The sequence below is a fragment of the Bombus vosnesenskii genome, unplaced genomic scaffold (genome assembly GCF_011952255.1).
Source record: "Bombus vosnesenskii isolate JDL3184/JDL3185 unplaced genomic scaffold, Bvos_JDL3184-5_v1.1 scf7180000013319, whole genome shotgun sequence".
Lineage (NCBI taxonomy): Eukaryota > Metazoa > Arthropoda > Insecta > Hymenoptera > Apidae > Bombus > Bombus vosnesenskii.
In genome coordinates this window covers 1159035-1184831 of record NW_022882964.1, presented here as the reverse complement: position 1 = coordinate 1184831, position 25797 = coordinate 1159035, and the positions used below count along the sequence as shown (strand labels likewise).

Genomic DNA, 25797 nt, shown 5'->3' with positions numbered 1-25797 from the left:
GTGAAGTGTGTTGACAACATTTCGTCACTAGCTTCACTGCAGTTAGAAAACCAATTGTTGACGTATAATGCTTGTTTGTGTTGGAAACTTTATGGCGCCAATTATACCACTTTACTGTTAGCTGTAAATTTTTTAAAATTGTTTTTAAAAATGCCGGCGTTTTTGAAGCATATCGAAGTAGAAAACTTTAAGTCTTACAGAGGAAAGCTTATTATAGGACCTCTAAAATCCTTTACTGCTGTTGTTGGACCAAATGGATCCGGTAGGTTATGTTCTTTTATATTAGTATATGGAAAACTTCTAATAATTTCAGACCTATTATGCATTATATATTTGTTTTTAATATAGGAAAATCTAATTTTATGGACGCAATTAGTTTTGTTATGGGAGAAAAAACAAGTAGTCTCCGGGTAAAACGGTTTAGTGAGTTGATACATGGAGCTTCAATAGGAATGCCAGTTGCACGAAGGTATTTCTGGATCTTATAGACTAAAAATTTTTGTAATTATTTTAACAGCATTTATACTTACTTGTACATACTTTAACCTTTACATACTTTTAATATTATAAACTATACTTTCATATCTTCAAGTTTCAATTATTTTAGATATATAATTTTTGTTTTTATTTCTATGCTAAATTACGCTTTTATTTCTACTCATAAGACATCAAACTTCTACATATTTCAAAGTTACATATAAAGTATTTTTTGAATTTATTAAAATATTAAAAGAAAAGACTTATTATGACATACATTTATTAAAAGTTTTTATATAAATATCTTATTTGCTTAAATACGCTATAATTTTCTTTTTTCTTTTACATATTTTAAAGAAATAGTAATATCTTAAATTTAATAATTTTTGTTCTTTCTCTTTTACAACATGAGAAAAAAATTGTATAAAAAACAACATCTAAAATAATTGTATTTAATTTTGTTTTTGAATATAACTTTATAATATATTATAAGATAAAGAAAAAGTGCAAGTATATAAATTTTTGTACAGTTTGATTTAATAATTTTCAACAAACTAATTCAATTTTTAAATAAATTAACTTCCTTCTTTCTGAATGTGTATAAATTTGTATTTAAAGGAAATAGAAATAATTCTTTTTAATTTTATTATTTAAAATGTATCAGAATATAAATATAAGTTAGAGAGTAACTTAAAATTAAATCATATGCTTAATTGTAATAGGGGTATTTTTTTTAATAGGAAACAGTGAAATATTCCATAAGGGAATGAAGTTATAAAAAAATATTTTCAAAGAAATTGTTTAGTACATAGGAGGACATTAGGTGATATAAATAACATTATTTTGAGTGTAGAAATAGAAGAGATGTCAAAGTCAAGTCAATTTTTTAAAAATAGTAATATTATGTAAAGTATTCATAATATGGTGGCATTTGTTGAGATACAAATAATAAATTAGATCTAAAGCAGTCAAATCAATGCAAATCATTAGCTAACACCTTTGAATGATGCCAATTATGCTATGCACTATAAATAAAGATCAAGCTTCTTTTCTCGTTTTATATGTCTTAGATTCATATCTTTATATTCTAACAGCTAGTTTAAGAGATGTCTTTATTGAGACAAAAATTCAAAAGTGCAATTTGACCATTCTTCTAACCTTTATAGTACCAGTTTCTTCGCTATATGACACTTCCAGTATCCTTGAACAAGTCAATACTGACAGCTTTGGTCTGTTGGGATACTGTCTATGAAATTCTTCACCAAATCTCATATTCCACTGTTTTCAGTTAAACAAAATACCCTATACATATATATGCATATATCTGCATTTATAAACATAATATTTATAAGCATAATCTGCGTATCAAATGTATTTACGTATATGATACATCTTATGCAGTCATTATAAATTACAGTGCATCTGTAACTGCTGTGTTTGAACTAGAAGATGGGACCGAAAAAAGTTTTATACGTTCTGTACAAGGCTCTTCTTCGGAACACAGAATAAATAACAATGTAAGTTTTATATATTTTTTTAGTTAGTTTAGTTAGAAATTTAATTTGAATGGAAATTTACAAATTTTCATGTGTATTATGTAGGTAGTTACTAGCCAAGTATATCTCAATGAGTTAGAACAACTTGGTATTAATGTCAAAGCAAAAAATTTCCTTGTATTTCAAGGAGCTGTAGAATCAATAGCAATGAAAAATCCAAAAGAACGTACTGCACTTTTTGAAGAAATTAGTAATTCTGGAGCATTAAAGGCAGAATATGAAAGGTAACTTATATACATAAACTTGCACATATATTTTTTATGCAATATTATCTACAATCATATTAGTAATTTCAATATGTACATCTATTTAATTGTATATTAATTGCATATATATATATACAATTAATATACATAATTAATAATATATAATATAATAATATATATAATACAATATAATAATATATATAATATAATTTATAATATAATATATGTATATATATATAATTGTGTATGTATATACATATAGGAGGATTATTAATAAAAATGTGTTTATCATTAACTAAGGGTAATCTTTATTTTAACGTATTATATAACAGTTCAGTGTATCTAAAAGATAAATAATATACTGTGTAATATTTCATCTTTTTTTAAATCAGTTTCTGATAAACATGTTGCAATTATAAATAGATTTTTTACTTTTATAGATTAAGAACGGAAATGTTAAAAGCAGAAGAAGAAACTCAATTTTCATATCAGAAAAAGAAAGGTATTGCTGCTGAAAGAAAAGAAGCAAAACTAGAAAAAGAAGAAGCTGAAAAGTATCAACGTTTAAAGGAAGAATATGTAGGTCATTTATTTACTCATTAATTTCAAATTTAAACAAATTATATAATTTATAGATCAATTATTGAATCAATTTTAAATGACTTAATATTATCTGTTTCATTGTAGATAGAAAAACAAGTAGAGCTTCAATTATTTCGTTTATTTCATAATGAAAAGAGTACAGAGAATTTGGAAGTTTCACAGAAAAAGAAACAACATGAAATAGAAAAGATTGAGAAGAAGAAGGAAAAAGCAGAAGAATTATTAAAGGAGAAAAAGAAAGAAGCTGGGAAATTAGGGAGGGATCTTGCTAAAATCGAACAGGATATTAGAGAAGTAGAAGTTGAAATAACAAAGAAAAGACCCACATTCATCAAAGCAAAAGAACGTGTTGCACATATGCAAAAAAAAGTAGAATCTGCTCGGAAGTCACTAGCTCAAGCACGTATTGCAGATGAAGCTCATAAGAAAGATATACACGAACTTCAAGAAGAACTGCGACAAGTAGAAGATGCTAAAGCAGCTTATGAAGCAAGTATTGCTGGACAATCACAATTACAAGGAAGAGATGTGCAACTTGAAGATGAACAGGTAAAAAGATTCAAATGGGATTTATATATAAAAATATTTTTCAAAATATGTCATCGCAAAGTAAGATTATAAATCATTTTTCTAATTCTAATATTTTTCTCATTTTTCTAATATTATGTTATAATAATCCCATTTAATTAAAGCTACAATAATTATATATATCTCAAAATTTAAAGATCAAAGTAGTCATTATTATAATCATTATATTAAATATTAATTTAAGGTGAGGGAGTATAATCGTTTGAAAGAGGAAGCAGGTAAACAATCAGCGAGATATTTACAACTTCTTGATTCTATTAATCGGGAGCAAAAATCTGATCAAGATAGACTTGATAATGAAGGAAGAAAAAAGACAGAAATAGAGAATAAACATAAACAAAAAGGTCATATGCGAGATGAAGCTCTTAAAAGAGTAGAAAAATTAGAAGAACATATAAGGACGTCAGAAGCTGCCTTAGAAGATCAGAAAAAGTTGCGGGCCGACTTACAATCTGATGTTGGTACATCAAAAGATAAAATACAAAATTTACAGCGGGAATTAGAGAGCATTTCAGAGCAGCTAGGTGACGCAAAGGTTGATAAACATGAAGTATCAAGAACTAAAAAGAAAACTGAGATCGTAGAAAATTTTAAGCGCCTCTTTCCTGGAGTAGTAAGTAACAAATTAGATTTAATATTTTACTTATAAATCATTTTCTTACAAATTATTATTTTACCAGTCTAGCAATGTAATTGTCATGTAATTACTATTGTTATTATTATTTCTTAGTATGATCGCATGTACAATATGTGTGAACCTATTCATAAAAGGTACAATGTTGCAATTACAAAAGTTCTTGGCAAATATATGGAAGCTATAGTTGTTGATACTGAAAAAACAGCTAGACAATGTATCCAGTATCTTAAAGAGCAATATCTTGAACCAGAAACATTTCTTCCTCTTGATTACATCCAAACAAAGCCGTTAAAAGAAAGACTTAGGTATGTAGCGTAAAAATAACTTTAGACATCAGCTGCATAATTTTTTAAATATTTAGAAGAGTCATTATTTCTATTCTTAACAGTATCTTTGTATATTTTCTTACTTCTCCCTTCATATTACAAAGATTGTAGTAATTTCTAATTTCTAATTAGTTTTAATTCCTTCTGTTACGATTGATTTCTTCTTTCTCTCTTTTTGTTTTAGAAATATACAAGAGCCTAAAAATGTAAAATTGTTATACGATGTGTTACATTTTTCACCTAAAGATATTGACAGAGCTGTATTATTTGCTACAAATAATGCACTTGTATGTGAAACACCTGAAGATGCAAATAAAGTAGCTTATGAAATGGATAAAAAAGCAAGATACGATGTATGTGTGTATAGAATAACTAATTTTTTAAAAAGTTACAATAATTAATATATGCATGTAATTACAGTGTGTTGCATTAGATGGAACATTTTATCAGAAAGCAGGTATTATATCTGGTGGTAGTTTAGATCTTGCAAAGAAAGCGAAAAGATGGGATGAGAAACAAATGTCTCAATTAAAGGCACAAAAAGTAAGACACTCTATTTCCATATACAGCGTACTTGTATATTTTACTGTACAAAATTGTTCTGCAGTATATGTTAAATATTTTGTAGGAAAAATTAACAGAAGAATTACGTGAATCTTTGAAAAAATCAAGAAAAGAATCTGAATTAAATACAGTTGAATCTCAAATACGAGGATTGGAAACACGTTTAAAATATAATAAAAGCGATCTTACCGCTACGGTAAATAATATAATTTATAATGCTATAAAACTGCAATTATAATAATAATAACAGTATTTTAACATATCTTTTATGCTTATTGAAAATTATACGTATTACAGCAAAAACAAATTTCGGAACTTGAAACAGAATTAGATGCCCTTCAGAACGAATTAAATATGTTTGGTGTATGTAGATCTTTTATATCTTATTACACTTATGTAAGAATGTTTACTAATTTGATATATCCTTTGTATATAGCCAACAATAACTGTAATTGAAAAAACTATGGCTGAGAGAGATCAAGAAATACAGAATATCAAGGAAAAGATGAATAATGTTGAGGATGATGTATTTGCCAGCTTTTGTGAACAAATAGGTGTATCTAATATTCGACAATATGAAGAAAGGGAATTACGGTATGTGTACTTAAATTTGATAAATATGATATTAAGTTTAATAAATATAAATAAAGTTCTTTAATATAGGAACCTTGTTTCTTTATGTCAATTAATTTTTAAGTAATGAATGTATTATAACTACAATATATAAGATATTAAAAATTTTCTAAAAGAATAGATACATTAAAAAACACAAAAAAATGTATGAAAAATGAAAGAAAAATTTTATTTCACTTTATATCGTATACAAAATACATACTTCATACAAATATTGTATGCAAATTGCAATTATGTTTACTTCTAATAATTTCTGCGTTCATAAAAAATAATTTTTAAATATTAAACATCTCGAATTTCTTATTCATTTTTTTCTTTCTTTCTCATTATCTGGGTAATAATATTTAATTATCTGAAAAATGTAGTTTATAATAACATTTATTAATACTTTAAATACGAATAAATTTGCTTTTCTGTTTCTTACATTACAATCTTCATTTTTATAGTATTCTTTAACTCAAAACGCTTACCCTTTACAAAGGGAAACAAAATATATTACCATTTCAATTTTTAGTGTAACAAGAAACTTAGTGTTTCATTCTCATGAACAAATTTTTTTATATTAGGAAAAGATAGAAAAAATAATTTTTCTTACAATTGATTAATTCTTACAATTATACTTACAGATCACAACAAGAAAGAGCAAAGAAGAGGATGGAATTTGAAAATCAATGCAATCGCATTTATAATCAATTAGATTTTGAGAAACAACGTGATACAGAAAGTGAGTAGAATTTAACTTTATATGCGTACTTTTAAGAAATTTAATACTCGCTTTGCTAAATTAATATTTAATTGAAACCTATAAATGAGAATATGTAAAATTTAGGTAACGTATTACGATGGGAACGTGCCGTTCAAGATGCAGAAGATAAACTTGAATCTGCCCGGCAGACTGAATCTAATCAAAAAGCAGAAATAGATCACGATGAAACTCAAATGGAGCAATTGAAGTCCGCGCGAAACGCAAAAAAGATGGAAGTTGATCAAAAAGAAGATGAAATAGGCAAAGCTAGACGTGAAGTTGGAGCAATAGCGAAAGATATACAAGCTGCTCAGAAACAATTAAATGGTATTGAAACCAAAATTGAACAAAAAAAAGCTGAACGTCATGCTATTTTAATGCAATGTAAGGTATGTTGTAAAACAAGATGAAATTAATCAATCTATTGTTTAAGGATTTTATAGAAACAAATATATGAATGTAATGTTATATAGATGGAAGACATTGCAATTCCAATGCTTCATGGAAATATGGAAGATATAGCTAGTGAAACTACTGCGACTAATAATTCGGAAACTAATAATGACTCATCCTTAAGTACTCACCAACAATATGAACGTGAAAAACGAATAACTGTAGATTATGCCCTCCTTCCTGAAAATTTGAAGGATATAGAAGAAGAAGATATTAAGAAAACTACTGACAAACTAACGAAAACGATTAATGATCTACAGAGTACTATTCAACGTATTCAAGCACCAAATATGAAGGTAATAAATATAATATTGCAAATAGAAAATTACAATTTAATCTTGTTTAAGATACTACATATAGTATACCTTAGATGAAGGGGTTTTGTGAAGTTACACTAACTCTTTTTGCTAACTCAGTGAAAACAGCAACAAGTAACTCTAAAATCTCACAGTGAAAATATGTAAAAATAATAATTTTAAATGTCCAATAATTCGGTTACTAATGGAAATTTATATTCTTATGTTTTCCTTCCTTTATGCAACTAATAAGAGGGGACTGATAACATTTTTTAGATTGCATATTTCGTCTATTTCTCAGTCGATTACATGCATTGGAATGTGTTAATTTTTTGAAAGAATATTTTCCTTTTCCTTCTTGAAAATCTTCCATTCATAATGTTGATCTTTTTAAGGCTATTCAAAAGTTATATCTTGCTAAGGAGAAATTGCAAGAAACTAACGAAGAATTTGAACAGTCTCGTAAAAAAGCAAAAAAAGCAAAAACGCAATTTGAGAAAATCAAAAAAGAAAGACATGACAGATTTATGGCTTGTTTCGAGCATGTAGCTAATGAAATTGATCCAATTTATAAGGTTTGTATATGTTAAGTATATGAATTAAAAAAAGGTACATAAATATATCTATTATTTTAGAGTTTAGCAAAAAATCAATCTGCTCAAGCATTCCTTGGACCAGAAAATCCAGAAGAACCTTATTTGGATGGTATTAATTACAATTGTGTAGCGCCAGGAAAACGATTCCAACCAATGTCTAATTTATCTGGTGGAGAGAAAACTGTTGCGGCATTAGCCTTATTGTTTGCAATTCACAGGTATCTAGTTTCTAATTATTAAGTTTTTAAATTTTTACTTTGAAATAAATTTAAATCTAAAATTAATCTATTTCTTATTCATAATATATTTTACATTATATTAAATTATTATTAAATTATGTTCGATTATAATCTAATTTTATCAAATCTATAGTTTTCAACCTGCGCCATTCTTTGTTTTGGATGAAATCGATGCTGCACTGGATAATACTAACATAGGAAAAGTTGCTAGTTACATACGCGATAAAACAAGCTCTTTACAAACTATTGTCATATCTTTGAAAGAAGAATTTTATTCCCATGCTGATGCATTAATTGGTATTTGTCCTGATGTAAGTATAACTGAAAATTTATATCGTCCTAGCAAAATTACATTACATATATATATTTTTTTAATTACAGGTTGGAGAGTGTTTGGAAAGTAAAGTATTAACTCTTGATTTAACTACATATCCCACGCACATTAATTGATAGAGTATATTTCAATTATAATTATACATATTTCAATTGTGTTTTATTTTGTCTTATTTTTCGCACGTAATAGTTTTGTTTCACATACAAGACATTTTAAAACTTCTTGTATCAGAATTTAGGAAAATAACCCATGAATGTCAAATCAAACAAATTTCAAAGACTATTCGAATAATTCAATTTTTTATTTCTAATCTTTTTCTCTTTTTGGAAATATTGAGGTAATACTACTATCGTATTTTAATTATTTTGAAAATTTTTATTTAAACTAGATTAATATAAAAAATTGCCTTTAGTAATGTAAAGTTGCTTGGTAATAAATTATTTGTATAAGTAATAGATTATCTATTAAATTAAAATAATATGTCAATTTTTAAGTTAAGTATATAAAATGTTTAAAAAATTATAATTTTTATATTGTAAGTCTGTAAACATGTACCTTTCTAGGATAAAAAATTTTATTATAATATACTGTTTATTAGTTTTTAAATGTCTATCCTTTATACAAGATGTGAAGCTAAAATAAGATGAAACTCAAGAATGAAAAGGTTGCGTTTTCGGATTTGTTTTTTAGTTATTGATAATTAAAAATTAGCCGAAGTATCACTGTGCGCGAGCAAACCTCCTTACACGAATGCAAGTAGGTTAGTCTAAGCAGCGGGGTGCACAGGGATCCTCAAATCGAACGATACATGGGCGGCAACTTACCTCGTACAAGACGCAGAGGAGATTATGACATTCGAAACATTTGTTACGATGTTTGTCTAATTCTTTTCAGTCTTGGCTAAAAGATAGGTGTAAGAAAACTTTACCTATTAAAAACTGAAGGTGATTGAAAACTTGGAAAAGGAAGATGACAGAAGAAGTTTGCTATTTTATCACTTTAAAGCTCCCCTTGAATCATGTTATACCAGACAAAAAATTATCAATCCACCCAGTAACAATGAAATAATCTAAGCTAAGCATGTTTCGTGGTTCACCCTGTACAAACATGAATATCTGTTGAAAAATATTGGTACAAATTTGACGAGTTCCAGCATTATTTATTTAATATTATATTCTTTATATCGATCTTTTCATATTTTTAGACCAGCGGAGAATATTCAGAAAGTTTAGCATATTCATTTTCACTGGAAGAATATCCTACGTCGCACGAGAAATGAGAAAAAACTTGCTCATTTTATGCTTAAAGCACAACGTTACCATTAGATGAAAAATTCGGAATTCTGTTTTCATAAGTGTAATATTAATAATCATAACGCATATTTTAATTAATCTGTGAGGATATGATTTTTATTCTTATATTTGAAAGTATTTGTTTTTAACGACTTCGTTATGTCCTACAGAAACAACTGTGTACGTACAACGTGTAGTTTAATCGGAACACCAATGACGATGACACTGATGCAGATAACATTCCGAGATCTGTACGTAGTTTCCATTAAAACAAGTATGTAACGTATTTATTCCTGTATGACAGCCATGGAAGGAATTATAAGATTTTAATAATTTGTTCATTTTATTTCTACTGGTTCTGTTTCGCAGCTTTATTGAGTATTACTTAGAATTTATTGCTAAACTGACAATACAACTCATAAATATTCAGACGCTAGACAACTTACAGCAACAATACTTACATACACGAATGTACGTAAAATGTATCAATCAACGAGAAACTAATAGTCAAAAATAATGCCTATAATCTTCCTAAAGAATCGACAAATAATACAATTTAATTATTTGTTTAAAAATTGATCGACAGCATACTCATTCGTATATCAACTGAAGCGTAGATGCTATGCCACAGTTGTGGAATTTACCTCCGCTGTAATATTGCGATAGAATTCAGCAGAACTTTAAACGTATCTTCTCTTCCTACATTACGTATATGTGTATAGTTCGTAAACTGTCAAATGCAACGTTTCTTTGCCTATGTGTGTGTTATCTTGCTACTCGAGAACCGTTGAATCGAATTTCTTTCCCATATAGGTACATCCTCGGTCAGGTTTTAAGCTATGTTTGGTTAAAATTGATTTTTATGGAGCCGAGCAGTGAAGATAAATGCGCGACAAGACGAGGAAAAAACTGGAAACGTACAGGAAACTGAACGCGCTGTGAAAACTACAAGGGATGATACATCAAGACTGTGTGTGAGAGATAAGTAGCTTTTTAAAATAGCAGTACAAAGAAGTCCGCGGCGGTCATATCGTCATCGCACAAAGAGAATCTTATATTCTCTGGTGTGGGTATGTCAACGTGAACTGGCGCGAACACACATAAGCATTTTAAATGCGCTAAAACAGGTTATATTATTTGGAGAATTATATGGAGAATTTACAGGTTCTCTCGTAGCTAATATTTTAAAATGCGTGGATTCACGCCAGTTCTCATCGCGATACTTTTAATATGAATACGTACAACCCTAAAATGCCTTTTACTTTATCAATCTAGACACGTTAAAAGTTAATAAACTTTTTTTTGGGGATATGTTAGATTCTTAAATTGAAAATGAGTGTGCGGCAACTGCATAACACGAAGATGAATTTATGTCAATGTATAGAAAGAACGACAAGACAGGTAATCAGTTTGTTCGCTTCTAATTAACAAATCAGATGCAAAGACGCTTAACAAGGATACTCGGGGTTGATAAATTCAACAATAGGAATTATCGCAAACGTTCATTGTGCAAGATTATGAAAACAACACAGACTAATATCACACTGGCCCAGTTATACTATTAGAAATAGTGGTAACTCTGATTTATAGTCGGACACAACGATACAGGGACTTGGGTCAATGTAGCCTATTACGGTTAACGCTTTGTAAAGTAAGTCGCGCTGCGGGAATGCGGCCAAAATAATGATTGTCGTTTAATAAACTTATTAAGTCGAAATGACGTGATCTGTATCGACAATAGTATCGTAACTGCAACCGATAAAAACTAGAAGATCGCGAAGTATGTCAATCAACTGTTCGTGTAGTCGTATTTTTAGCGAAATAATGAATGAAATAGCTTCTTCTGTCTAATGTGTTCAATCGTGACCTACGGTAAAGATTGGAAATTATACATTACATTTTACATTATCTCTTAATTAATGTTCCTTTGAATAACAAATGACAAATCCATGAGATGTTTAAACACGTGATATTAATCACGATTATAATACGATTTCCTTCTTTAAACTAACATAGAAGCATACTTATGTAAAGTATGTGAAAGTACTGCAAATAATCTTTTTTTTTTATTTCTGAACAAATATTCTAGTCATTAAATTATACATCTATGTAACAGAATTTCCATGTAGGTATTTTTGCTGAACTTTTGTGTTTTGTACCATATGTATGACATTTGAACCGCTTAAAAAAAGAGTTACATTAAAAATAGTTTAATGGCAAGGAGATATGCCGATAGACTATGAGAAGATAATCGATTAATTTTCGAATAGAGATAAAACAGATCGAATTCACGGGTGTTTATAATGTCTTATATCCTTACGATTACGCTACTATTCATGCTTATTAGATTATAATGATGAAATAATATATCATTATTTTCAAGGATTGTATCCAGAGATCTATATAATCGGTATATACGTATATTAAAACAAATGTTTAAGAAAAGTTTTGAAATAAAATGTCATCTTGACGTTACATTGACGCTTAATATTAAGCTCTTAATATCAAATTTAATCTTGTGTACTTTAAGGTGTCTTATATATTTAAAAGATAAAAATATAAATACATGAATTACTTCTCCAGTTTGAATATATCAGATTTTCTAATCTTACAGTGGAAACATGATAATAACGTCATTTTTCAAGTAATGTCACCTATATCGATCGTCCTTTTCATTTCAAGGTACATAAGGCATGTTAACAAAATTAATGCATATATTTAATTTTTATTAATGCAACGGTAGTTCAAATTTAACAGACGTTCGATTATATTCGCTAATGTTGCTTATTGTTAGAAGAAAATGAAATAAGCAGTGTTACATTTTCAAAAAAAATCCTCTTCAGAGCTGATTATCCCACTTGAATATTGAACGGGAACGCTATATTATTATAGCATGATACGTCGCGTTTAATTTATGTTCTAATTCACGCTTTCGCAACATTCTGGCCGCAAACACATACATACATCTTATGTTAACCATCCTTGTATATTTACGATAACTTTATCAGATTTAATATTCCGTATTTTAATTTAAAGGTGGACAATCGTTACACAAAGAAACAAGACATTAAATTTATTATTTTTCACGCATAAGAATTATTCTTCGCACATACGTTTACCCTAACACAATAATTTTATTTCAACACGGATCTTATATCTCGAAGTTTCCGAAATATTAAATTTCCTCGAAGTTCTATGTATATTTAAAACTGTACAAATTCGTTTCTCTTCTAACATGACCTTTTTAACATGATTTTCCACGTTTAAGAAAGATCAGTATTATAATGTATTAAATTTACGTAAAAAAGAACTGTTACAGTATATTTGAATATCTTTAACCAGTTCGATCATTCTGAATATGCGTATAATATTTTTGCCAATATAATATAACATAAATGCCATTAAATTGCCATTTATTTTAACGACAGATTATTCTACTACTAATAGGTATTATTTCTTATTACGGAAAAATGTGCGTTGTTAATAAATGAAGGGTTTACGGAAAAAAGGGAGAATGCCAAGTTTTAGCGTTCTTTAGAGAACGAAAATTTACTTTTCGATATATAATGTCACACCTTTGTATTTTTTCATAGATATTATATCGAAATAAAACGTTTCATTCTTCGTTTTATCCTACATCATTTTCAACTTTTGTTTATAATTTTTTTTTATGTTAAGCAATATATAACGCGTTAAACTGTACAAAATGAAAAGTACGTTGCACGCTTCAATTTCCTATAGCTGCCGTAAAACTGGGAAAATTAAAATTTAAATTAATACGGCCAGTGTGACAAAGAGCGCGCGCTGCCCCCTTTTCTCCGTTGGTCCTCTAAAAGTAAAATTCGTATTATTTTATTTATAATTCTGTCGCACGTACATATAGAATGTAGCTGGCAAGATAATTATAAAAATTGTTAGAAAAATGATTTCTTTTTATTTTATAAGGCGTAAAAACTCTGTTTATCTCTTATTACCCTCGTTTTTATTATACGCGAAAGCACTGCGGATAAAATTAAAAGCATATTTAACAGAAGAAAATAAGTGGCGTGCGTACTCGATCATCGCAATAAAAGACACATGCAGTTTCTTAGTAAAGGGTGATGACCTCTCCATTTCGTAAAACGGATCTAGGATGAAATAGACATATACGTACAAAAGAAGCGATATGTAACTACTGACTTTCCTTCACAATCGTGTTGAAACAAGTGGTACGTCAATTTTGAATTACGTTTGCTAGCATATTCTCATTTTTTCTTTCTAGTTGTTAAACGTAATAGTTAAAACGAGCTAAAAACAATATTTTCTCGTCATTCAGAGGAAACTAAGATTTTCAAGTAACGGCATTAGGATTGTATAATGACGGTATTTCTATAAATCGTGTGAATGTTAAATTCGAACAAAAGAGAATGACATTTCCAATTTCATATAATTAAGGTATCTTTGAAAATGAAAAAATGTCCTTTGTGTGACTCAAACAATTCCAAAGTTACAAAATGTCTTAAGCTCGAACGAGTATGGACACATGTACGTAAAGTTAATAATTAATTTAACGAACGTTGCTTGATTTCGTCATTCTTCGTGATAACGTTTCACCCCTGTGTGTTGGCATGAATGCGAAGGAAAGAAGAAGATCGCGGTTTCCGATGAGAAACACAAGAGGACAGAAGAGAAAAATGACATGGAAGGAAAGGGATCAAAGAGAAGGGATGAGATCGAACGAATACAGTGGGAGGACCGCATGTAGATCGTAAAACGGAGGATGATGACCTCCCCTGAGTTACAAAGCATCTGCTAAATAAATGATACGCCAGTTGTCGTAAGTCTAGTTGTCCTCAGCTTCAGACGAAGACGAGTTGGCTCTAGGATCACGTTACTGGCTATCGTCATAGTTGCTCATGGGGCCGAAGGCCCTTCGGTTAGCCGCGGCGTTCGCCGTCATCCAACTTCTTTTGCCGCAGGTTCATTCCATACGGACCAAACTCAGGAAACAACGGTCCAAGCCGCTGCAAGCTCAACAAGCCGCCAATGGTGAATACGATTACGACTATTACGAGGGTTACGATGACTACGATGATAGAAATGGTGAATATTATACTTAAACTTATTTTTTCCTACCCTTCTTATAATATATATACAAACTATATTTACGTGGATAGGACAGAATCGTGCATCGAGCTATATCTATGTTAACTTACAAATACTTGGCACAATTTATTCGAATTAATTTAATCCCTTTAGCAAGTGCAATAACTGCATCGTGTGTACCACTTTTTCATTTATTAAATCAGAGAGCATGTATTTTAATTGATCTGTTTTAACAGAGTTATTATCATAGAACGTATAGTTTGAAAAATGAAATATAATTCTGAGAATACGATAAATGTGAAATTGATCTTTGGCTATGTTGTTCTAATTCCTTTCAGAGTTCGTTTTTATATGAAGTCAAACATCACGGCGATGAAAATAAGAATATTATGGTGCGCATAAGTATCGCTTACTTTTTAAGAAACATACGAGTACAATACGATTCACGGTGGATTCAACTTGCAAATGGTTTCATCTTGTTTCGAAATTATGTCTGGCAAAATGAGCAGCAAAGTTTTCTTTGGATAAAGAACTTATTTCCCGCAACAGATACGATTTGCTAATTTGATGTCAGCTGTTATCCTTTACATTTATGAGTTTTATAAATGATCAACCTTAAGGAGCAAGATGATGCTATAGAAAAGAACGCGAAAGTTTATTCGTTTAATGTAATTCGTTATATTATCCGTTCCCTTAATTCTACCATTTTCAATCGTAATAGTGAAATATAGAAAAATTGATTTCTTAATGATCTCTGTCGCTTGTTTTTAACATACGTACATACATGTATTGTAATTAATGTAGAAGTGAATCTTTCTATGTGATATTTATGGGGATGAAATTAACATCTGTATCGACATCTGACACCTACGAATCTTTGCTCGATGAATTCGAAGCGACGCTATAAAGCTACGTATAAAAGCTAAAGTGCGTTCCTCGCACTGTCTGCATGTAGATTACATAGTTAAAACTGCGAGGCACCTTTGATCTCGTCAAAAAACCGACAATCCTTAGCAGTCTCGCGAGTCTGCCTCACACTGTCCCTATGTAGTTTAATGTCTAATCGCCCGACAAGTCCATATGATTCTTTATTTGCCAGAGACTTACGTTTTATCTTCTACGTAAATTATTTCAGCATCATGATCCTGAAAAGTAAAATCCGATTCATATGAACATGCAAATTCAAGCAATGTTAATGTTAATGTAAAGTGAAAATTTATATAGTTCATAATTTACAATTAATAATAAAATGTAAATCATAATGTAGAGAAGCTCTTATGATTTTTCTCAAAAACTAACGAACGAGCAGAATTTATTTTATATTTTTGATTTATTTTTATACATAGAATAAATTTCTCTCTCGTTGTAACAGCTACTTTGTCATATCTTGCGGAAAATTTAATACATTTATACAATGATAAGTGATTCCCAATTTTTAGGTTTGATAAGTGTAATAATTCTGTAAACTTGTTATATCAATTTCAATTCCCTCGTGAAAACGTATAACACGTTCATTTCGTAGTATATAGAACACACACGGAAAACGACAATTCCTAATAGTGATGATTCTTATGCTTAGTTTTATGCTTTAGATATGCTATGAAATTACCTAACAGTTCTTCGTTATTGTAAGAGGTTATTTCCTATGTCGTTGCGAAGCAATTAAAGGAAGTATTAATAACCATGCAAGCAACACCGGAAGCTTTGGATCAGATGCTTGTTTTAGCGCTTTGCGTAATTCAATTAATCAATTACATTAACTGATAAAAATTAACAATTAAAATGTTTATTGTAGTCTATTGAGCGAAACGCATCTCGACGTATATTCCAGTCGTATTAGCTTTTTACCCATTTAACGAGTATTATAATATTTCCACTTACTGTCAAAACTGTTCGAAAATATCGAGTTGTCCGAGCATTCGTATGTCACGATTACCTGTTCGAGTCTATTTTATTCTTATTCTATAATTTTCTATTTTCTATTTTATAATATTAATATTTTATTATATATCTTATACAATATTTCTATTTTAATAATATTTCTGTTTAGAAACTACAACTACAACTGCGCCATCACCACCTGTTACGTCCAGCGTCAATACTGCAAGTACGTACAATATGTAAGAAAGCACCTGTAACGAGATACATATAGAAACATGCGTTGTATAAAAGTAACTAAGAAAAGGAATCATATATGACTGAATTTTCATAGAAGAATAGGAAATTGTTTAGAATAGATAGCGATGAAATTGTGTATGATTATAAAAAGTAACAAATTAAATATTAACGAAAGATTACGATATAACGCCGATAAGAAATAGTGACAAAACATTAACTACGTCATTTATATTATGTTATCTTAAGGCAGGGGTGAATTACCGACAGAGACATTGCAAACTTTCTACAGACCTGGACTGTCTACAGATGTACCAACGCAAGCGACAATTCGAACTTTCAGTCAAGGTATTTGATACTTTAATATGCGTATAATTTATCGACTGTAAATTCATAGTAAATATTACGTGCTGTCAAGTAATGATTATATTTTGTACTATCATTTTGTACGAAATGTTGGCATCTGTAAGAGTCAAAAATACGAATTTTCGTAAGAATCCGCAAGCTATTGATAATTTTTATCGTACTGTACATGATTCGTTTGTAATAACTCTTCATGCGCTAACAAGCATTATGCTTTCAACAAACTTTGCTTTTAACTAACAATGATGTACTGTGTCATTGGATATCAAACATATTTCTTATTATGTATCCATGATAGATGATTAAATAGATGTAATCATGTAGCTAATATCTTTTTAAACACTGATTCATTTGGAATGTCGTAGTCGGTATATTACCAAACGAAGTGCAAACAACACCAGAACAAAATCATGCAGTAAGTATGAAATTTAAAACATACTATGACGTTGTGGATATATATAATAATAAATGTAATTTATTTATATCGCTAGTCACCGACAGAGATTGTTCCTGGTGAAAGTAACGTGATTAGCGCGGTTGCTGTTCCTGGACCCAGGGTAAATATTATTACAAAAACATACATATTTTACATTTGTAACCGATATATCGTCAATGGCACGTATGTATATATTTTGTCATTAGACTGTGAATTCTTCATAAAATCTTTTGTGAAAAATGGGACGTAACAATATGCAATGTTCTAATAATAATTTTTATCGTCTTCGTAAATTAGGGCGAGCCTGGTCGACCTGGAGATATGGGTCGTCCGGGAGATGCTGGATTTCCAGGACACCCTGGATCTCCGGGAATTCCGGGACCTCCGGGGCCACCAGGGCCTATACCTGACGTAAGTAGCGTCATTAACATTTATTTCTATCTAAAATTTATTATTTGAATCTGATTGTTATTAATGTATAAATTTATGATTAATACAGATAGTATAAATATTTAATGTAGATTATTAACAAAATGATGTTGAATATTGCAACGTACATAGCAGTGAATTATCGCTGTTAGTGTCAACATTTCTAATACTCTAGCGAATATTAGATTTAAACTAAATTGTTATTAACAGGTATCAATGTATTATCAACAATTAGCTTTATCTCAAGCAAATCAAGATAAAGGACCGACGGGAGCAGCAGCACCTTTGTATGGTCCAGAAGCCTACTTACAAATGCAAACTGGTCCTATTGGACCGCGTGGTCCATCAGGTCATTATACTCGTTTTATTAATTATGTATTTCTATTTTTATTGTCAATTGTTAGACGTCTATTCGATATTTTTCAAATTGTAATAGGTCCACCTGGACCACCTGGACCACAGGGTTTTCAAGGAGTACGAGGAGAACCTGGTGAACCTGGAACTTTGGGTCCTCCAGGAGCGCCAGGTCCCAGAGGATTAGCTGGTCTACCGGGAAAGGATGTATGTATACATATTGATTAAATTATTAATATTAGAGTTAGATAAAAGTATATGTTATTGTTAGGGTAATACCGGTGAAGATGGAGAACCTGGTCCTCCAGGATCGGTTGGTCCAGTCGGACCAAGAGGTCTACCAGGGATGCCTGGTCTTCCTGGTGTAAAAGGACACCGAGGTTTTCCAGGGTTAGATGGTGCAAAAGGGGAACAAGGTGTATCTGGTGAGAAAGGATCCATGGGCGTACCTGGACCGATGGGACATGTAGGCCCGATGGTAAATATTAAATATTCATATTCACATAAATAAAACTAAATTTTGTAAATTGTAATCATATATTTTAATTATATAAAAACAATAATTTATTAGATGTTTAATAATTAAATAGGGCCCTGCAGGTCCACGTGGTGAAAGAGGTAGAGAAGGTCCTCCTGGACCTCCAGGAATTAGAGGAGTGGATGGTATTGCTGGGCCCCCTGGTCAACCTGTAAGTAGAATAATAAAGATTACAAATATAGAGTGGTGCAAAAGAGTCGCGAAGGAGTTTGAAATAATAATAAGTTAAAATATATTTGATTTAAAATAGATTTCTTTCCAAAAAAGTAAAATATAATTCATAGAGATCTTTTTGAGCTACGTGCAAAAAACTATGATACATAAATGCCCACCATTTTAGCCTCACAAAGTTGAGTTATTTTAATAATATTTTGCATGATCTTTGTTAAAACATTTGGCATTAACTCCTGCATTTTGGTTCAAATGTTCTCCCTCGGCTGCCGAATGATTCTTTATTTATCTACATGCATCTTCACTTTGAGATATCCCCAAAGGAAAAAATTAGGAGCTGTCAAGTGTAGCGATCGAAAGAACAATTTGAATCCTAAATTTCTGAAGATTAAATCCCGAAAATAAAACTCTATAATGTTGAAGATATATTTTGCCAGATGTATTTTAGAAACTCTGGAATGCAAAAAAAAAAAAAAAAAGAAAAAGGAAAAAGAGAAAATCGTCTGTATAGTATCGACTATGTATTAACAAATGTGTAACTTTTATAGGGTACGGTAGGTAAACCAGGTTCTCCTGGATTTCCAGGTAGTCCAGGTGTAAAAGGAGATCAAGGAGCACAAGGACCAAAAGGAAGCCAAGGCATACAAGGCCCTCGAGGTATATTTTCTTACATTAGATATTATTTACCATGATCAAGTAACTTGAGATAATCAACAAACTACAACATAAATAACATCAAAAATAAAAATATCGTATAGTATTGTATAATTTGGAAGTAGACGACGAAATATCCTAATAGTACTTGTATACTATAATTTTCAATATTGATAAATTGAAAGATGTATATAGGCTTATATCATAGTAATCAAGACTGTTAAATAAATTCGACTTTAAAATTAAATGACTGAAATTTGCATCGAAACATTGTCTACCTTTGACCTTTAAAATTATATCTTTTAGAAGTATAACATATTTCAATTCTCTTTCCTGCGTAGGTGAAACTGGTCGTCCTGGTCAACCTGGTGAATCAGGACCGCAGGGTCCCCAGGGAAAAGATGGAATACCTGGAGAAAAGGGAAGTACAGGAGCAGCTGGTTTAGTTGGTGCTCCAGGTTTCCCTGGAGCTCGCGGACAACCTGGAATACCTGGCAATCCTGGTGTTCCAGGAGCGAAGGGCATGCCTGTAAATATTGTTTTTGTATTCCTATTCTCTCATCTCTTAAACTTTCAAATTGTGTGCTTCATCTTTCTTATTGCACTATATGTACCAAAATATTACAATTCGCAGGGACTTTCAGGTGAAAGAGGATTCAAAGGTGATAGTGGAGCTAAAGGTGATTCAGGAACTCCAGGACCACGTGGTTTGCCTGGTCCTCCTGGGAACGAGGGTAAACGAGGAAAAAGAGGAATGCGCGGACCAATTGGTACATCCGGTCCTGCCGGAGAACGTGGAGCACCAGGCGCACCAGGTCTTCCGGGACCTGATGGCCCCATGGGACCCAAAGGTATGTCGTCATAAACGTCATAATTTGTCAAAATTATTATCAAAGACTCATTTTTGAAGAACATGCATTCTTAATTCTTTTTTAATTTCTGGACATGATCTTTTAAGTCTTATTTAAAACTGCTTTACAATGATGTATTAATAATTAATGTTAACATATTTATGTCAGTAAAAATAATTTATATAATTTTTTGCAGGTCAGTCTGGAGATCGTGGACCAATTGGACCAATGGGGCTCAGAGGAGCTAACGGAGATCCTGGTCGCCCAGGATCTCCCGGTTTACAGGTCTCTGTCCATAATTATTTTAAAAATACAGGAAAATAGCGTTTCATCAAATATTTACATTTAGAAAATTAAATAATAACGAATAAAGTTACATCTCAAATATTTTGTAAAGTTTTGAGGAACTAAAAGATATAATATTTTTTCTAATGATCCACGCTTAGTTAATTATATGTGCTAGTACTACAATTTTACTTTGTACTTACGCTTTATATTTTAAGAAACATATATTAGAATATCTAACTATGTTTTGTAATTCTCCTGATATTAGCATTTATAGTATTACTATCCTAGCTGGTATTCTAATAAATAATTTAAATTATACAAAGAGAGAAATAAAATATTACAGGGCACACGTGGTTTAATGGGTCGCCCTGGTGCTCCCGGGAAACCAGGAAACCCAGGAGACCGAGGAATTCAAGGTGCTGATGGAAAACCAGGTGAACAAGGTCCAGCTGGATTACAAGGTTTACCTGGTCCAATAGGTCTCCCAGGAGAAAAAGGATATCCGGTATTAATATTTATATTTTTGTTGTTTTTAATATAATAATAATATAAGTATGTGAAATTAATATTTTTACGGAAAATGTACTCATTAAAAGGGTGAACCAGGAAAAGCTGGTGAGCCGGGAAATCCTGGACCACCTGGACCTAGAGGTGATACGGGAAAAGAAGGAGCACCAGGACCTCAAGGTTCACCTGGACCATCAGGAGTAGATGGTGAACGAGGACCTCCAGGATCTCCAGGTCCTAGAGGTTTTCAGGTATATTTTGAACGTTCAATAATATATAATGAACACAGAGTTATGTATTCTGAAGTTCATGTATCGGTCATTATTGCTTTATTCGATTCTATTGATAAAAATACGTATAAAATAAAAAAAAATCACGTAGACCTTATCGTTATGATTGTATCAGAGAAAATGATTCTAATAGACAAGAACCAATCAGACTTGCATATTCCACTCTTCCCGCTACCCAATTATTCAATAATGAATATTGATTTTGAAAATAATTGCTTTAAATGTAAAACATATTTATAAAATGGGTGTAAAAATAATAAAGGGACAGTATGATTTTATTACATAATTTGATTATGTAATTAGGGTTTCCCAGGCGTTACTGGTAATCCAGGAACACCAGGAAAAGATGGAGAATCAGGTGTTCAAGGACCACCTGGTCCACCAGGTATACCTGGAAATAGAGGTGAACGAGGATTTCCTGGTGAAAGAGGTACACCAGGAGGACCAGGATTAACAGGACCAAGAGGAGAACCAGGTGCACAAGGATTAGATGGACCTCCCGTAAGCATTTCTAGATATTTTACATGTTAATTTTAAATTTATTCAACATAAACTACTAGAAATTACTTTTCGCATAAAATTTAACACATTATTTGTTTATATGATTTTACATAAAGTGTTATATTTCAGGGATTACCTGGAGCAAAAGGAGATCGAGGAATTTCAGGACCACCTGGATTAGTAGGATTGCCTGGCTTACGAGGAGCTACGGGAGAGTCAGGCCCGAAAGGAGAAAGAGGATCTAGCGGACCGCCTGGCCCTGAAGGACCTTCAGGTTGTACATTACAAAAAAATTAACATACTTATTATCTTAAAAAGATATATAATGTACACATATTCTATTATAGGACGGATTGGAGAGCGTGGCCCACAAGGTCAAATTGGCTCACCGGGACCGCCAGGTGAACCAGCAGAACGAGGCGATCCTGGATTACCTGGACCTCCAGGAGAGGTAGGTGCTCCTGGCAATCCAGGAGAAAGAGGACCCCAAGGATTACAAGGACTGCAAGGCTTCCCAGGACCACAAGGACTCATTGGTTTACCAGGATTAAAGGGTGACCGTGGTTATCCAGGTTTAAAAGGAGATCAAGGAAATCCTGGTCTACCTGGTAATAATTAATATGTACTAAATGATATAAAAACATATCAAATTTTACATCTCTTGTAAATATACGCTTCTAACATAAATTTTACAGGTAGCCCAGGTGAAACTGGACCACAAGGTCTAGTTGGTTTGACGGGAGCTAAAGGAGTACGAGGAGAACCAGGTGCTAGAGGAGAGCCTGGTATTATGGGACCACCAGGAGTACCAGGAATCGTTGGTGCAACGGTATGTTTCATTTTATTATCGAAGAATATTGTTTAAATTACTATAAATATTAGAGAATATTTACTTACTAATATATTACATTATTTTGTTACAAACAAAGCATAAAATATTAATGTAATTTAACTAACAATTTTAAATCTCTATAGGGCCCGCCAGGCGCAATAGGACCATCAGGACCGCCTGGGTTACCAGGTAGTAAAGGTAATATTGGAGAAACAGGACGAGCCGGAAATCCTGGGCCTATTGGGAATCCAGGTTCACCTGGTGCAGATGGAAATAAAGGCGAGAGTGGTTCTCAAGGACCACCAGGTACTCCTGGTCCTCAGGGTCCTCAAGGCTCTCCTGGCGAAAGAGGATTACCTGGTTTACCAGGTCCGTCTGGACCAATAGGCGCTAGAGGAATACGAGGAGCACCTGTATGTTCAACTATCTCTTTATCTTGTGAAATTTACATATATCTACTTATATTAAATTATGAATTGCGAATAATTTATACTTTATTTAATGTAATATAACAGGGTGAATCCGGTGTACCTGGGAAACCTGGACCAGAAGGTCCACCTGGACCTCCTGGACAAGTTGGACCAATTGGACCACATGGACCATCAGGAGAAATTGGAGCAGAAGGGCCCAGTGGTAAACCTGGACCACCTGGAATAGCAGGTCGTCCTGGAGATAAAGGACCACCGGGAGCGGTAGGACAAACGGGATTACCCGGATCTCCTGGTTTACCCGTAAGATATAACCATAGTGTATTTTTTTATAAATTACAATAAAAAAATCTTAAATATAAAGTTTTAACAATGCAAAACAGTTATGTATATAGCTATATATGAGCATCATGTACACTTTGGTAACTAGGGACCACCTGGTCAAGCAGGTGCTCCAGGATCAACTGGAGAAAGAGGACCAAAGGGCGAAACAGGACCACAAGGTGTAGAAGGACAGCAAGTTAGTTTCATCATTCATATTATTTATGTATACACGATACATGATAACAATTTATAAGAGTTGTAATTAGCATTGGTATGTATTTTTATTGTGACTTTAAAATAACTGAAATAAAAAAAGTCAAATAATACCATTTCTACAATTAGGGACCTAGAGGGAAACCAGGACCTATAGGATTGGAAGGTCCTAAAGGTGATCGCGGAGAAGAAGGCCAGAAGGGTGCGAAAGGCCATCGAGGATTTACTGGTTTACAAGGTTTACCCGGGCCTACTGGTCTACCAGGGGAGAAAGGAATACCTGGACTTCCTGGACTACCTGGAAAAGATGGCGAATCTGGACCTAGAGGTAGTCCTGGACGAGATGGCAGCCCTGGGCCAATTGGATTAACTGGCAATCCAGGACCAAAAGGTCCTTCAGGTGAAGAAGGTCGCCATGGACCACCAGGTCCTCCTGGTCCTCCAGGGCCTCCAGGTCCACCCGGTGAACTTGGATTAGGATATGATGCTGCTTCTTTAGCTGCACTTTTAGGTGATTATTATAATTTTTCTAAACCATGAAATTACTTCATAATTTTATATTATACTCACTATTATTATTAAATATTGTTCCATACCATGGAATTAATCATATTATTATATGAATAGGACAAGGTCAAACTAAAGGACCAGATCCATTAGTTGGTGATGAACCACCTAGAATGTTTAGTCAAGACATGACAGAAGAAGAAAGGAAAGAACTCATTTTGAAGGCATATAAACAATTGAAATCATCATTCCAGAAATTTGTAAAACCAGATGGTGGAAAAAGTTCACCAGCCAAAACTTGCAAGGACCTTTATACTGCATATCCAGATAAACTTTCTGGTCAGTTTATAAATAGAAAAATAATGTTTAATACTACAACTATTTTTGTCAGTAATTCATTTTAGGAAATATGAATTTATTTACTGAAAATATTATCCTATCATAGGAGAATATTGGATTGATCCTAACGAAGGTGATGCAAGAGATGCAATTTTAGTGTATTGTGATGCTAAGAAACGTGCAACATGTTTATTGCCTAATCCTGTACGTTCCCCAGAAATTAACTATATTACTGATCAACCAGAAACTTGGTTAAGCGAAATAGAAAATGGAATGAAGGTAACAATTTTTTACTGTTGTTGCGTAATAGTATACATCTTCAATATGATGAATCAATTTATTGTTCTATATATTTTTAATACCCATAATATATAGATTACATATAAAGCAGACAGTAATCAAATTGGCTTTTTGCAACTTCTATCGAGACATGCATACCAAAATATAATATATCACTGTAAAAATAGCATAGGCTATTTTGATTCTGAACGAAAGACATATAGAAAAGGTATGAAATTTTTAACCTGGAATGATGTAGAATTAACACCACGTGGAAATCAACGTCTAAGATATGAAATGATAACTGATGAATGTAGAGTAAGTTTCGCATTATTTAAATGATGATTTGTTAACCTCGCAAAATATTTAACATTGAAACATTATAATATTTATGACAATGTCTTTACAGACATATAATGGACAATGGGGTAAAACAGTAATTTCATATGAAACTGATAAGCCTGTAAGACTACCTATAATAGATGTGGCCTTACGAGATATTGGAAAACCAGATCAAAGCTTTTCTATTGAAATCGGTACTGTTTGTTATGAATAATAAATTGAAATTAATAAATACATTTTTATATTATCATTACATAATTAAAATATTTTCTTTACTCAAACATTTCCATGTATATGTACATATATAGTATATGAAAATTTGAATTTTTTAACAGTTCAAATATTATAGTATGTATATTAGTTATTAGTTTTTTTATTTTTTAATTAATGACATAAATAAAATATT

General features: G+C 31.6%; 2 protein-coding genes across 3 annotated transcripts; both read left to right on the top strand.

The window, feature by feature from the left end:
• Nucleotides 1-34: 34 nt before the first annotated feature.
• Nucleotides 35-8578, top strand: LOC117235661 (structural maintenance of chromosomes protein 1A). 2 transcript variants are annotated; one of them, XM_033497908.1, is made up of 20 exons: nt 35-262; nt 349-469; nt 1895-1994; nt 2079-2257; nt 2680-2818; nt 2927-3391; nt 3615-4043; nt 4161-4372; nt 4578-4746; nt 4814-4936; nt 5022-5153; nt 5255-5320; nt 5394-5551; nt 6217-6314; nt 6420-6724; nt 6809-7084; nt 7480-7659; nt 7720-7898; nt 8053-8230; nt 8301-8578. In XM_033497908.1, exons 1-20 carry the CDS (start codon nt 151-153, stop codon nt 8367-8369), a joined length of 3690 nt encoding a protein of 1229 aa, XP_033353799.1. In that variant the 5' UTR covers nt 35-150; the 3' UTR covers nt 8370-8578. The 2 variants fall into 2 exon arrangements, with proteins under 2 accessions (XP_033353799.1, XP_033353800.1); XM_033497909.1 differs by lacking the exon at nt 35-262 and adding an exon at nt 1218-1300 and having other exon boundaries at nt 8301-8575.
• A 3552-nt stretch (nt 8579-12130) lies between these two features.
• Nucleotides 12131-25644, top strand: LOC117235659 (collagen alpha-1(I) chain-like). Its single transcript, XM_033497904.1, has 28 exons — nt 12131-14627; nt 16681-16737; nt 16995-17093; nt 17474-17523; nt 17600-17665; nt 17842-17955; nt 18184-18322; nt 18410-18534; nt 18599-18805; nt 18918-19016; nt 19585-19693; nt 20032-20219; nt 20325-20541; nt 20738-20826; nt 21173-21334; nt 21426-21587; nt 21930-22127; nt 22257-22401; nt 22475-22735; nt 22823-22956; nt 23103-23372; nt 23475-23690; nt 23818-23907; nt 24054-24435; nt 24552-24770; nt 24877-25049; nt 25146-25367; nt 25459-25644. The coding sequence occupies exons 1-28, from the start codon at nt 14441-14443 to the stop codon at nt 25603-25605; spliced, it is 4527 nt and encodes a 1508-aa protein (XP_033353795.1). The 5' UTR covers nt 12131-14440; the 3' UTR covers nt 25606-25644.
• Nucleotides 25645-25797: the final 153 nt, after the last annotated feature.